The following is a 15,248-nucleotide window of genomic DNA, read 5'->3' as shown; positions in this document are numbered from 1 at the left end:
GGACAAGTTCGAAAAACACTGGATCCTATATTTCCCATAATGCAACTTGATAGCATTTTTCATTAAATCCAACTCCCTTGTGAATGCCCACATATTTCAAACTGCACACCTGCAGTTTGTTTCACAGGCTTTTCTGTTATAAATGGCTGCGTTTCAGTAGTCGTTCAACATGCCCTCGTTCACGTCCCCTCGGGGAATCCCTGCTGCCATCAGAAGTGTCGTTCCATTTGTCGGAAAACTGAAGTGAACTTTGTGAGCTCAACCCTCGGAGGGCTGAGGGAGTGAGTGAAAGATGGTCACTCCAGAAGTATGTATCACCCACAATGCATTGCAATTTTGCATTTGTTGCAAGAATATACATCCATGGTTGTGGCAGTATGTACCACAGGTAAAACTCTGGATGCTGACCACCAAAGAAGAAGATACATAAATTGAATGAATAAATCTTGGTTTGTTAGCAGATTGTTTCTTTAGAAAACTTCATTGACAGCTTGATATTTTACTAAAAAATGTAATTTAACTAATGTCGGTTATATATATGTATATATAGTGGTGAAACCCCTGAATAAAAATAAAACAAGTTGAAAATTTAGGTAAACACGGAAGTAATGTAAGTACTACATATATACCTAGTATTCTAGGTAGAGCTCATTGTAAATGATCTGACATGTTATAGAACACTTTTTTGATGACACTATAAGTTTGTGAGAGGGACTGATGCCAAACAGCGCATCTGGTAGCTGCGTCAGGAATCAACAAATTGTGCGTACTGACTGCCAACTGAGGCTTATTTGAACACTTAGGTCAACTTTACCTCGGGTACAACAAACAGAACAGATTTCAGTCACAACCACTGCAGAGGTGTTATGCTATGTGTTTGGTCTAACTTACGCAGAACCAGGACATTTGATACTGAGAAATAATCACCATCACGGTCAGACCCTGTTGTCTGTGTTATGTAATCAATAACCAGAACTAAAAATGTATCAGTGGAAGCTTATTTGGTTTCTTCTTTCTGTGTGTAGATACAGGTATAGATAACAGATGTACTGTATAAACTGCCACAAGAATGCAGATTTTGGGAAAGAAAATAGATCTGTAAATTTCAGTAAATGTGTTTTCTTTTAAATAATAAATATATTATATGATTAGAGATAAACAACTTAACTGCGGAACAAAGAACTACTGAGTCATGCTGCATCAGTCCAAACAGGTAACCTGCTGATCGAAAAACTCTTCCTGGGATGGACACACATACATGCACATACAAACAAAGACATACGCACACAAGGCCAAGGTTCAACACAGGGTAGCCCATTAGATGAGGTTTGGTTAAAGTGTGACTGGACATTGGTGTACACTTTATGCAGGCTTACAGTTCAGGTTGAAAGCATTACCTTTAAAACCGGCAGGATATATACAGAGGCAGGAGGAACGAAACACCACAACACAGACGTTCATCTGTCAGCCATGCGTGTCATCAACATCGTACGTGTGTCCTTAATAAATACCGTGGCTGTGCTTTCAATATTATCCTTTTCTTTAATCTATTTTAACTACTTTTAATACGTCATTTTATTTTGAAAGCACATATGTTATTTATCTTTGTCAAACCTAAGTGTTGTCTGCAATGTCTGTTATTACAAATGCAGGGTCCAGACCCGTCTCTGGCATATCGGCCAAATTTGGAGACGGATAAACCCAAAGAAAAGGAAGACTACAGAAACTTCAAGGTAAGCATTCAAAGCTCTCCTTTGGATGATGACACTTATTTATTGCTGCATTCATTTATGGCCAGAGGGGTGAATTCAGAGGTGAGAAATGCATGTTGTTACATGTATGGGAGGGTTATAATTATGCAAAAACACAATTGGCAACATATGTAATAAAAAATAAAAAAATAAAATCTCATTTAGAAGTGTTTTAAAAAGGATAAAACTGTGCAATCAGGTTTGAGAAAATTGGTAAAATGTTCCTGATATCTGGACTAGAGACTGACCGCTATATCTTCTGCTAAGGAGAGGAAAGAATGAAGGAAGGAAGGAATCTAATTTACAATTAAATGCAGTATATAAATAAGTTTCTCAAAAACAGTGCATCTCAGGAGGTGATCTATGATTATTTCTCTCTCAGTCATCTGTCTCTCAGCAGAGCGTTATCCCCTATTTGCCCTGCAGTGCTCTCTCTATTATAAGTAAACACCAGTAACATAGATTACTAAATCTCCGTGCTCTCTCTATTATAAGTAAACACCAGTACTATAGATTACTAAATCTCTCATTTTCACTGATTATGTATTCAACAGTGGTGGATTTTTTTTAACATCTGGTTTTCCTTCATTCCTATTATAGATTGTAGTAATAAAATATATGAAAATCCAGTTTGCATTTACAAATCTTATGGACTGCTTTTCTGCAAATTACCTGCAAATGGGCTAAACTATTGGTGTGTCAGTGTAAATGCTACCAGTATGAAAAGTTTACATTTGTTGCTATGTAGCAATCTTCATGCTCTGTGATGTAAAAAAAAAAAAAGTCACAAGGATATACTTTAAACCATAGAGGTCATTGCCAAAATACATTTCAGCCATAAAAGATTTCATGCAGTTACTCAATAGCATTTTATTAACCTGAGATGCTGTAAATGTATTGCTGTGTTGCATACGTGTGTTTCAGAGTGGAAGTCTAAATGACCGTGTGTTCAACACATACAAGCTGATGCACACCAATCAGACGCTGGACTTTGTGAAACAAAAGGTGAGTAAATACAGGGGGACGTGTGGTGGACTTGGTGAACTTGTCTTGCACTAAATCAAGGGTGTCAAACATGCGGCCCGTGGGCCAGAAACGGCCCGCCAAAGGGTCCAATCAGGCCAACTGGATGTCTTGTGTGCAAATTTCAGAGAATTAATTCATTCCAATTCCAAATTAAACACTTTAATCTCAGAAAATATATCAGAGTTCTTTTTCCGTAAATTTACAATTTTAATCTTAGAAATTCTGTAGTTTTTTCTCAGAATATTACCCCTTTCTCCCATGTCTGTAACATTGTTTTTTTCCTACAATGGCCTTAGAACGCTGTTGTAGCAGAAACAACTTGTGTTTGCCAACATTAAACTGGCAAAACACTCTGTGGCAGATACAGTTTCTGATCTTTCTGGAGTGGTTTACTAGTCTGGCCCACTTGAGATCAAATAAGGGATATGTGGCCCATGAAGTGAAATGAGTTTGACACCACTATACTAAATCGTACTGATTTTACTTTACTTGTACTGATCGTACTTTGAATTTTGTGAATGTCTGTTTTGCTCTGGATGACCAAGTCGTCATGTCCGACTGAGCAAACACACCAAAGGCAAAGAGCCACAAGATGTTGTTTGAACTAAAGGTTGTTTGATTAACCTCATTTTCACTTCTCCCAAAGGTAACACACAGACACTGTCCTGTTTTATGTATGTGACCCAGCTACAGAAGCTTTCCATGACACTACAAATTAATTGCACACAAACCTGGTCCCTTTATGCCTGAAAATTCAACAAGACAGCAATATTTCAAAAAGTTGTTTTGCCCAGAGGTGTTCAGGGGCTTTCTTAGCAAGTTTGAGAAAGAAAGCCTCCTCAGTAATGCTATGACTCGTACCTTCCTGCAGCACTCTGTATGGGCCGGCTGCAACCACGACCAAAAGAGGATGATGGACGCCATCATGTCTCTAGACCAGCTGGTGGACGAGTCCGATCCTGATGTGGACTTCCCCAACTCCTTCCACGCCTTCCAGACTGCTGAGGGCATCCGCCAAGCACACCCAGACAAAGGTACCATACAGGGAGAGAGACAGAAATACACACACTGTGTACAAGTACGCATAAATAAATATCTGTATTCACTATCTCTCCTAAGACTGGTTCCAGTTGGTGGGTCTGATCCATGATGTTGGGAAGACAATGGCTCTTTGGGATGAACCCCAGGTACGACACATTGTTTGGTATTACAGTTCCATCAAGGCTGCTAAACTTTGAACTGGGTTCAATTTCCTACCTTAAAGTGACTATATGTATCTTATGTTTCTGAAGCTCTGTCATTTTTCATACAATGGTCTTAAATGACCTGTAACAGCAAACGACACTAACAGTGAAAAGAACACCATTTTTATATAGTTTTTAGTAATTTTTTTGCAGGGTGGTAAGGGAAGACTCATGAATATTCATTAGGGAACTCATCCCTGATTGACTAACCCTAACCCCTAACCCCTAACCCCCTTGCCTAAACCTAACCAACCCAACCAGAGCAGGCAACGAGTACTAGCCATTCAGGGATGAGTTCCCAATGCGCTATTTGAAAGTTTTTATTACGGTCATTGCTACAACAATTTCTTAATGCTTTGGCTCATGAGCGATACCCGATAATGATTTTCTGTCTGAGAAAAACATTCATGGCAACTGTATGACCTCCCAGTAATGCTCAAGCACCGTAAAGAAAAGACCTTTACGACAGCAGGTGTGGTAAAAACACTACCGCTTCTGTCCAAAGCGGCTGCTAGAGTCAACACAAACTGAAAGCTACATATAGCCACTTTAATGTCACACTCTTTCAGATTTCCTTTCCTCAATCTGAGTTTTTTTTTTTTTAAATGTTGTGTCCTTCCCAGTTTTAGTTTTTGTCTTTCCAATACTGCCATTGCGATTTCTATAACCCCTCTTCAATCCTTCTTGTCTTTTCATTCAAGGCATGCTTGAACTGTGTTTTGATAAGAGATTATCATTATTACGAGAATAACTTGACATCTTTCATTTTATATAATATATGTGAAGCAAAATAATTCATTCTTATAGCAGGCTTTGTGTGTGTGTGTGTGTGTGTGCGTGCGTGTGTGTGCTCGCAGTGGGCTGTAGTAGGTGACACCTTCCCAGTGGGCTGCAAGTTTCAAAACTCCATTGTGTTCAGAGACAATACCTTTATGGATAACCCAGATGAGAAAACTACCAGCTACAAGTTGGTATTTTCATGTTACATTAACAAAGTATGTGATTGATCTACCCCTAACCCTAAGGAGATGTACTTCAGGTTTTCCACAAGTTCCACACTTTTTCGGTCAGTTTTTTTGCCATCTACAATGTAAATATACCTGTGAATTGTTTGCATTTAAAACATTTAAATTATCCTCTCAGTATGTGTAGTCCACAGTCCATCAATTTTAATAAATGAAACAAAAATACAATGCAGTTACCATTTAAAGTACTCTGCTCTACTATCCGGGTTTATTTCAGCACTACAATTATCGACACATTTAGGGTAGTTGTTTGATGTACTGGGAATTTGTCCCGTTACATAATTACTGTTTTTTTTTGGCTCTTTAGTACAGAATACGGGATCTATGAATCAAACTGTGGACTCGACAAAGTCCTCATGTCCTGGGGCCATGACGGTAAGAGACGTCATCACATTCAGCCACACACAAAGTACCTGTTTATCTACGATACTGTACCTGACCGCTTGCCTTGTTGTCTTCAGAGTATCTCTACAGAGTTATGAAGTTTAACAACTGCTCCATTCCAGAGCAGGTCAGTAAATGAGTACATTAAATCTTTGTTTAAGTTATGTTTTGGGCAATTACTAAAATTGGAGCGAAAGCAGAAAGTGTGCAATGATTGTCTCTCCTCACCTGCTCAGTTCTGGATCTACTCTTTTTCTGTCCGACTGTCTTCAGGGGTTGTACATGATTCGCTTTCATTCGTTCTACCCCTGGCACTCCCACGGAGACTACATGCACCTGTGCAATGACAAAGACCTGCGCATGCTGCCCTGGGTCCAAGAGTTCAAGTGAGCATCTTCCTCTCTTCATGTGCACTTTATCCCACTCGCTGCTTTGACCTGAAGCTACATCTTCCATCCTGTCCACAGCAAATTTGACCTGTACACAAAGAGCACCAAGCTCCCAGACGTCGACAAGCTGAAGCCGTACTACCAGTCTCTGATCGACAAGTACTGTCCTGGAATACTGAAGTGGTGAAACAAACAACGTTGAATTCAACTGCAACACATATAGTAGAGGGTGATATAGTATCTCCTGTACACACATATTTCTTATATGCATTGATCTATACTGACAATTCAAATTACATATATACTGTATAACTCAAAATTTTTACACATTTTCAGATTAAAATGTACAGAAAAGTGTTTATTTTATTGTACTTTATTATATGAAAAAAAAACATTTTAAAAATACATTGTGTGAGGTTTCATTTCTAACACTGAAACAAAAGACATTTGTGGAAGAAAGAAGAAAAAAAGTGCACTTTTTTTAGTTCAGTAGATACAGCAAGAGGCAGACCACAGTAATGGAACACATACACACACACGCACGTCGTCTTATATTTTAAATTCATATTTCTCTTTTTTTTTAAACATCTGATAAGATGTGGTGAATTAAGCGATTGGTTTCTGATGTAGACAACTGATTTATGAAATATATACTGCAGTGAGGTGTGGCTGGGAGAAGACAAATAAAGTTATAATTGGCTTATCCAAAATTACAACTATGCACAGAACAACTTCTTTGGTCATTTTGGTGACATTATATAAAAGGCAGGTGGTGATAACCGTCTATAACAGGATTACCTTCATCTTTTTCAAAACTTATCATTCCTGTCTAACGCCTCCTCTTTTACCTAGTCCTCTTCGTCGTCACAGGCATCTTCTTTCTCCTCTCCTCCACCCTCCTCCACCTCATCTTCACTGTCCTGTACATCTTCTTTCTTCTCCTCCTCCTCCTCCTCCTCCGCTGTCTGTTGTTCATCTGACTTCCCACAATGGTCTGAAGAGTCGTCAGGTACATTATCTGTGTGATCGTTCCCAGCGGCCATACAAGTGAGTGGGGTCCTTTCGGTGTGTTTATTCCTGTTTTGCAATCCCTGGAGCAGACAGAGGGTGACGCTGGAGGCAATGAGAGTCCAGATAAGTATGTGGGTAGGAACACCTCTGACCTGAGAGCGCACCCACCTCACCGCCTGGGCAACAGTGTTGTTGGGCATACGACGTGGAGGCAATTTGTCCTACAAATATAGATAAATATTCAACAGAAGAATGAAAAGACATTTCCTACCCACATCCTTCTCTTGTTTTCCATCATTTCTAATATTATGTTTTTACATTAAATTTACCTTGAGTCCATGCTGATTGAGCATGCTCTCCAGGAAAGTGCTGCCCAGGTGCACTGTGGGATAAAATTCCTCATCATAGACCCTCCTCCACCAACGCTTTGGGTAGGAACTGCCAAAAAAAACAAAAACCCAGCCAAACAGTAAATATCCTGATGTTTTGAGGACATGGTTGCACAGGAAAAAATAAGTGAACTTCTAAATGCCTACCTTAAACTCGCTTAACTAAAAATTGTTTTAAAAATTGCTGAAAATGTTAATAAATCATGTTTATTGTTGTTGTAGGGATGTTATTAGCTGTTTATTGAGTTTGAATTTGGCAGTAAGGTTTTAACGTGATCTAAATGCGCACAGGTTACTTTAATGCCAAGAACAATCAGATTTCTTTATACACAGAGAGAGAGAGAGAGAGAGAGAGAGAGAGAGAGAGAGAGAGAGAGAGAGAGAGAGAGAGAGAACTGTCAAGAACCTGTCAGCCTTCGGTTCAGTAAACCAGTATCTGTAGCGGTGGGCACGGAGGTAGGTGGGAGGCTGCTGGTAGAACGGATACTGTGATACATCGGTCTGGATCAACTCTATCACTGCAGGACATAAAACAAAGCTTTCAGAGATCTGCTTGTTCTTACAAAAACAAACACTGCCTTCTTTTCATAATTTAACATTGAAACATTTTCTGCTCTGTGCTCTATGGGTTGAAACATTTAGGTACCTGTAGCCCTGGTCCAAGAACAGTATGTTCTGTGTCCCAAACTAACACCCCGACAGAGATACCATAAGTTGTTTTCATCAAAGTAAAGACGGCGCAGCAGTGTTTTGATAGTACCAGTGGGGGGCACCAAAGAGATGCTTTTAAAATTCTACACATAGTGGCATTTACAAACAGTGAGAAACGTACTTAAAAGGTCCAATATGTAATATTTGTACTGTATAAATCCAAAAATGACACCAATGCCTCATCAGATATTAAGGATACATGTTAAACTGAAATACTATCTTTTCTGACAACAATGCTAATAAAAAACGTAAACCCAGCACGCTACAGCTGTAACGGTAGTACAGCCATGAAAGCAGCAAACAAACGAACAGGATCAACGGAGATAGATTCTACATGACATAAAAAAAAGAATACAGCATGTTTCTAACAGTTGCGTGACCAGAGACGTAACAACCCCCTGGTAAATATTGGAGATGTATTTGAAAGATGGAGACAGCTTAGAGCCCAAAAGGATGCAGAGTTGGCTTATTTTCTCCTGAACAAGTAAGCATTAGCTTTATGCTAATTTATCACAGCTACTAGGGATGGGCATTTTTTTGTCATTTCAACATTTGTGTACTCACATTGAATTATATAGCTAGAGTAACCGAGTTGGTAACTCGCAAAAACAATTGAGACACAGCCAGTAAAGTGATCCCGACTGGTCCTGGCTAACGCCGCCATGCTAACCCTGCTAACTGCTAACGTTACCCGGAGGACCAGGCAAGCAGCCCATGGCTGTTTACAGCGTGTAGCCTCTTCAGTGGCTGGAGCCGACAACGGTGAGTTATTTTGAACCACGGGAGGGGGGCTGTAAATCGGAAAGAGAGGACTGTGAGTTTGCAGTGTGTTTAGCGATTGTTGCCGTAATTCTAAGCCAATGAAGTGTGTTCCGTCGGCAAGGTAGTGGTATTTTTAGCGTTTCGTATTGTAATTCTAAGCCGAGGAAGTGTGCCTGACTGGCGTGTGGAGAGGACAGTGAGGTTGTTGGGTTTTTAGCGGTTCATACTGTAATTTTAAGCCGAAAAAGTTTGTCTGTCAGTTGGTTACAGAGCTCCGCGTGAGCACGGGTTTTTATGACTGTCAATATAGCCAGCATCTACCGTTAGCTACTCGGCTGTGCTGTGGAGTAACGTCTGGCTATGTGAGAAAAGCGTCTAGCAACATTGTTGTGAATGCTGCGGTCTCAGCCTGGCAACCCCCGTGAACTTCCAGTCCGGGCAGGAGGGGGCGGGGGAGACGACTCTCCAGTATTTTGAATTGGTAGTGCAGTAACTATTTTAACCGCTAGCTGCCAGTATTACACACAATATTACATATTGCACCTTTAAAAATCACTCTGACCTTACATTAGTGTGAGCACAGCTGCAATGATCTGGGACTGGATTAATTTCTTGTCACAACTCAGTCAGTGAGTAGTCACATAAAGGCCTTTTCAATAAGCTGACAAAACGGTAAAACACCTTCTGTGATATCACTATTTTGTTTGTGGCTAGAAGTGCAGCATCCTTGGAAGTTGCAAACCAATACAAAGCACTGCAGTGGTAGTTTGATTCTGTGTTGAATTGTCCTTTAGGGAGATAAAAGAGTGGCAGGAAACACAGCTGGAAAATAAATTGTTGACACTCTTGAGGATGCATACCATCTCTTTTGCCCTGCAGCAGGCTGTATATGAGGCTGGTGAACCATGGAGCCTGTGTTTGATCCCCGAGGGCAGCAAACCACATTTGCCAGTCCAACCTGGGCTGGTGGGGTGTCAGCACAGCAGGTGCTGTACTTAGGTTGCCTGGCTTATACATGAACTCAATCTCCTAAAAGAATAAAAAAGAAAACGTACTGATAGGAATAACTTACTACAGTGTAGCAGGACAGTCAGTCTGCAAAATTATTAATAATGAAATTGTTTAGTAGTGCCTCCACGGTATTAGGGTACAGTTACAGACGCGCCTGGTGGAATTTAGGGGTTATACAGCATGTTTAAAGAACATTAGCATAGCACGCCCTTCATCATTAACAGGCATATTTAGATCCTGTTCAAACCATCGTCCATGATAACGCTTTTCTCTCACCGTCCACGAGACTCCATCGTTGCTTCCCTCAATGACAACCTCTGGCCGTCCACTGACCCCGGTCATCCTCCTGAACAGTCCGTATGAGTTGACCAGTTGGTAGCGATCCACCATATCATAGGCCTGACGCACTCCCGGCCACAACCTGGCATGAGAGTCAAACTCTATATAGCTGAATGGCACCTGGAACAGAAAAAAAAAAAACATAGTCAACATAAAGAGTGATAGCAACCAGGTTTGAGGAAATATTTCTGATCAATTATAAGGTTAAACTACATGACTCATTAGCTTTATGATATGAAGTTCAATCATTACTGTATTTCTAACAGCACCCACCAGACTTATAGTGAACATAGCGACGGTGGCAGCAGCAAACACAGTCCACTGGAGAGTTCCCCAAAACCTCTTCAAGAAACCGGAGACACATGCACACCTAGAGAAACCCATTACTTACGTTGTTTGTACAACATGCAATACAGAAAATGACAGACAGACAGACAGACAGACAGACACACACACACAGACACACACCTGAACATGGCTGTGACCATCTCCCAGGTGAGAGAGAGGACACCAATCCAGATCGAGGGGATAGTGACTGTCTTCAGAAACTGGTTAAACTGGTGGAATGTGAATGCTGCAAGGACAAAAATGTATATTAAAAAAAAAGGAACTGCAATATGCAGTTGTTCCTACGGAAATACATGTGTACACACACACACACACACACACACACACACACACACACACACACACACACACACACACACACACACACACACACACACACACACACACACACACACACACACACACACACACACACACACACACACACACACACACACACACACACACACACACACACACACACACACACACACACACACACACACACACACACACACACACACACACACACACACACACACACACACACACACACACACACACACACACACACACACACACACACACACACCTGTCCTGGAGGAGATGCTGTTCTTCGTTGTATCCAGCTTCAGGTCAAAGCATACAATTGATCCAAAGATCATGAGAGCCCAGACTGCCAGCTCCAGCAGGTAACACAGCCACGACTGCAACTTGGAGTCTGAGCACATCCAAGAGAGAGCATGATGATACTCTGGTAAGTAAACTTTGGCATAATGGACAGACCACTCTGGTCCAAATTTAAGCTTTCACCGTGTGTTACTCTGTAGGCAGAGTTTTTTTAAGTTTAAAAATGAAAAACTTTTTCCAATCACACGTCAACTGATTTTGAAGGTGATGGCGGGTGTTTAATATGCTGGCGTACGCTGATGACAGCATATGACAAAAATATTGTCTGAGAAACAACACTGAGCCTATAGCTGTGCAAAGCTACTTATCAAATGTGTATCTGGATGATTACCTGCATACTTTATTATTCAAGCTGATTTTTAGACTTCACAAAGTATAGCCTGCATACGTATGCTGCAGTTATGTTTTCATCATACCATTGTTGCTGATCTTGTCGGCCTTGCGTAGCCAGAAGTGTACATGCTGGTCGTCCAGAAGCGACAGACACAGGGCCAAAGTCAGCAGGTTGAAGAAATTGTAGTTGCCAGTCAAAATGATGAGCACTTGAAGCAACACCTACACAAGACAAACAATAACTAATTAACCAATAATTTCTTCTATTGCACAAACCAAGCAGCTACTTGAGAGGGGTGCAAGTTTTTTTGTTTTAACTAAAACAAAGTGCTTTACATGCACACCCTTTTTATTATATTTGCTAATTGTATATTTGCTAATTTCTACCCACCTGCAAGTAAAAAGCCCCAAGCCGGAGTCTGCGCAGTGGGCTAAAGAAAAGCAGGGGTGCAGCGATCTCTATTACGAAGGTCCCCACCACACTCAACTTATGCCACCACACCGGCAACTGTAGGGCAAACCAGGCCAGCGGGGTGGGGATACACTGAGTCTCATAGTGATACGTCAGAGCTGTAACACACAGTAAAAAAAAAAAAAAAAAAAAAAAAGAATGAATGTATTCAACTGAAAAATAGGACAAGATCCTGACAAAAGTTAATACAAAACAGTTACTCTAAATGCGCTGATGTCAGTTACAGCAGCTGAGATGTCACAAAAGTCAAATTGCAGTTTTCAAAATTGTAGTAATGTCCTTTCTTAAGGGACGTACACCCTCAACTAGGGCTAGGATATTAAATCAATATTGTGATACAATATTTGATATTGTCTTAGATTTTGGATATCGTAATATGGCAAAAGTGTTTTCTTTTCATGGTCACAGTAAATTGATATAATTTTCTAGCTGTTTTGCCTTTATCCACTTATTCATCATATCCAGAGTACGTGAGGATTATTTGTCAAAAATCTCATTGGGTTAATATTTTGTGAAAGCACCAATAGTCAACTCTAAAGTATTGTTGCGACATTGAGGTATTTGGTCCAAAATATCGTGACATTTGATTTTTTTCTACCCTCAACACATATTCACTACAATACACTTTAAAAAGGCACAACCTGCAGACTCTGAAACATACCTGTAAGGCCCCACCATGTGGGACAACGAGATGTGAGTTTCACCACACCAGAGGCAAACATGAGCCTAAAGAGCAACCAGCGGATCAGCCAGAAGGTCACGCGATCATGCGCTCTTACCCCTCGCGACCCTCGGATTAAGGTCAGTGGAGCAACAAGGATACAGAGGAACCCTGTCTCCAGAAGCAAGTTGTCCCTGGACAGTGTTAAGTAGAAAGAGCAACAGGAAACAATGAAATGAATGGAATGATTTGCAAGTAAGGGACAGACAGAGAGGACAAGAGGACCAGGGTTGTCATTCTAGTTTGTTGATGTATATGGTGTTGTTGCACAGCAGCAGAGACAAACATTACTATGTTACAAACAGTGGACTGAGGATGACATAAACCTATGGGCCGACCACCAAAACTATCTTGGGATCCTTTAACCACCTGCTATTCATAACACTACTGTGTTAATTACAAAACATTAAATATAAAAATCCACAGATCATTACTCACCATTGGAAGTAGAGAAAAACCTGGCCCACCTGAAACGTGAAACAAAAATGGCCAGTGAGAGAAGAGACACCATGACAGCAATCTGTGAAAGAAAACCAAGTGCAGTCGACACTGTAGACTCACCTGGTACATGGACAGGTACAAGGCCCACAGGCAGAAAAACACCACGCTGTCTCGCAGAGCCTCTACCAGCGTGGCAGCAAGGCTCAGGGCAGCACCTATGAGACACAGCAGCTCCATAGCGGTGTGTGTGTCCAAGCCGAGCCGAGGTCCCAGCCACAGCAGGGTGGGAGAGGACAGCAGCTGTTCCCCTAGTGACTTACCGCTGTAACGCAGCTGCCAACGAGCAGGCAACAGCCCATCATTACCATAGAGACCTAGAAATAGACATGGGCAGCAATAACGTGAATCAAAATAAACAGGATTATGTTTTATACACATCAAACAATAAGTGATTCTTTGTGCACTGTATGGGAGCATCCGCATTTGGCAATTTATTTCTTTGTTTAATTCTTCATGTGCCGTATCCGTCAGTGGATCTATCACTACTATAGAGCACTGGTTCCCAACCTGGGGTGCCGACCCCCACTCAGAGTCGCCAAGGCCTTCTTGATTTAAGGAGAATGCTTTTTATTTTTTTATTATTATTTTTTTTTAAATACACAGCTGGCCTTTATCTCAGCATTTCAATCATTTCTGTGAAGAAAACAAAATTTTTAAAGTTTGGATTATCAAGTTATTATATTATTATTTATATAACAGGATAAGGGCACAGTGAAGAGTGAACACTGAAGCTATATTCACAGAGCCTTCCCATCTCTGCTAAACAGTCTCGTCGTGCATTAAAAAAAGTATGCAGTAAAATACCTAAAGAGCTATTGCCAATGAACAATTGCCAAGCGTTAAGGGAGAAGAAGACAAAAGTCAAAAAGAAGCATATTAAAAAGGCTATATTGAAAAAAACATTACAGAGAATTGTATTAAAAGTTCATCTCTGATGCATTATTTACAGAAAGATAGTCTGCTCAAAATGTATGCAAATCGCTCGTTTTATTAACTATGTGGGTTAATTAAAGAGTTTATCAGTTGTTCTGTATTGTTATTGTTATGCATTGAATATAATGAAACATCCATGAATTAGTCAGGGGTTGTCAGTTTACTCAATGATAGAAAAGGCCGGGGTCCCTGAAGGAAAAAGGTTGGTAGTTGGAACCACTACTAATGGAGTATGAATGTAGTAAAGCAGCCTCATAGAAAGAAAAACACCAGATATATGTGTTTCAACATGTACGGTCTATTTTAAAGTGTGTTTGCGCGTCATAGCTTGATGTGATCTAGTTTCTGTATTTGCATTTAATTCAATATACTCTGAATATGCCATTAATTGGCAAATACATATTCCAAGTTTAAAAAGGTCTATAAACATTTTTTTTGTGTTTAAAAAAAAAAAAAAAACATTGCAATGTGGAAACCATGTACTGGAAATTTCTGTTGGCACTGTGACGTCGCGTGGGCGAGGTCTTTTAGACTTCTGCTGGGCGCCTCAAATAAAGCATCCTTAACGTTATCTGTCCTGTGTGCAGCTTTACAACAGGTTGGGTCTCTCTCCGCAGCGGTTAGCTCGTAAAGTTAGACAGGAGCAGGTACACCTTTCTGCTGAAGCCCACATAAACGTCTTCTTCACCGCGGAAAGACAGAGCGCCAACTTCCCAGCTAGTAGTAGGAGAAGTTAGCTAGCTTCCATAGAGTTAGCAGAGTTGTGGTCTCACCTGGTATCTGCATATAGAGGGACACAAAAGCAGCCAGATAGATGACCGCCATGCTCCAGAGGAACATGCGCCGTGGCAGGATGATTTCCCTCATGTTTGGGCCGAGCTGCTGGATGGGACAGTCTGTGCTTTCACTGCCGAGTTGCCGCTGTCTGCTCCTGTAGCGGCCGGGGCCGGGGAAGCAGGGACAGGATGAATTTAACTTAGCCTGGGGACGGGCCACGTCACGTAGCGATGAGTGGTTGATGAGAAGTTCACCCAAACGGCCTCAAGATGTCACTGCAGTTTGTTTGAACGTTATGCTGCATTCAGGCAGCATCGGATAAAACATACAAACATAGTACTGTAAACATACAACATACAGTACCTGTATGTGTTAAATGCTGGTTGCTTTGTCTAAGTCCGCTTACTGTAACACATATTGGGTTAATTTAGGGTGCATTGGTGTAAGTTTCC

At 40.9% G+C, this 15,248-nt stretch overlaps 2 protein-coding genes across 2 annotated transcripts; one reads left to right on the top strand and one right to left on the bottom strand.

Moving 5' to 3' along the window:
* Positions 1-1,470: 1,470 nt before the first annotated feature.
* On the top strand, positions 1,471-6,006 carry miox (myo-inositol oxygenase). Its single transcript, XM_028586423.1, has 10 exons — positions 1,471-1,488; positions 1,653-1,733; positions 2,676-2,756; positions 3,649-3,811; positions 3,897-3,964; positions 4,879-4,988; positions 5,354-5,421; positions 5,508-5,557; positions 5,704-5,816; positions 5,898-6,006. The coding sequence occupies exons 1-10, from the start codon at positions 1,471-1,473 to the stop codon at positions 6,004-6,006; spliced, it is 861 nt and encodes a 286-aa protein (XP_028442224.1).
* A 170-nt stretch (positions 6,007-6,176) lies between these two features.
* On the bottom strand, positions 6,177-15,062 carry lmf2a (lipase maturation factor 2a). Its single transcript, XM_028586421.1, has 14 exons — positions 14,793-15,062; positions 13,147-13,400; positions 13,024-13,052; positions 12,526-12,719; positions 11,784-11,962; positions 11,476-11,614; positions 10,962-11,090; positions 10,511-10,616; positions 10,316-10,412; positions 9,980-10,162; positions 9,553-9,721; positions 7,626-7,737; positions 7,160-7,268; positions 6,177-7,051 (listed from the first exon to the last, which is right to left on the bottom strand). The coding sequence occupies exons 1-14, from the start codon at positions 14,884-14,886 to the stop codon at positions 6,668-6,670; spliced, it is 2,178 nt and encodes a 725-aa protein (XP_028442222.1). The 5' UTR covers positions 14,887-15,062; the 3' UTR covers positions 6,177-6,667.
* Between the last annotated feature and the right edge of the window lie 186 nt (positions 15,063-15,248).

The sequence above is a fragment of the Perca flavescens genome, chromosome 8 (genome assembly GCF_004354835.1).
Source record: "Perca flavescens isolate YP-PL-M2 chromosome 8, PFLA_1.0, whole genome shotgun sequence".
NCBI classification, from domain to species: domain Eukaryota; kingdom Metazoa; phylum Chordata; class Actinopteri; order Perciformes; family Percidae; genus Perca; species Perca flavescens.
The sequence above is the reverse complement of the archived record's forward strand: the minus strand, read 5'-3'. Positions and strand labels throughout refer to the sequence as shown.

Coding starts and splice junctions, on each gene's coding strand:
- miox (XM_028586423.1), top strand. Junction 3,965..4,878: donor CTCTTTGGGATGAACCCCAG/GTACGACACATT, acceptor GTGTGCTCGCAG/TGGGCTGTAGTAGGTGACAC. Junction 5,817..5,897: donor CCCTGGGTCCAAGAGTTCAA/GTGAGCATCTTC, acceptor TCCTGTCCACAG/CAAATTTGACCTGTACACAA.
- lmf2a (XM_028586421.1), bottom strand. CDS start 14,886: ATGAGGGAAATCATCCTGCCACGGCGCATGTTCCTCTGGAGCATGGCG. Junction 12,720..13,023: donor GTTTTTCTCTACTTCCAATG/GTGAGTAATGAT, acceptor AACACTGTCCAG/GGACAACTTGCTTCTGGAGA. Junction 7,738..9,552: donor GCTGCAGGGCAAAAGAGATG/GTATGCATCCTC, acceptor TATGTCCTGCAG/TGATAGAGTTGATCCAGACC.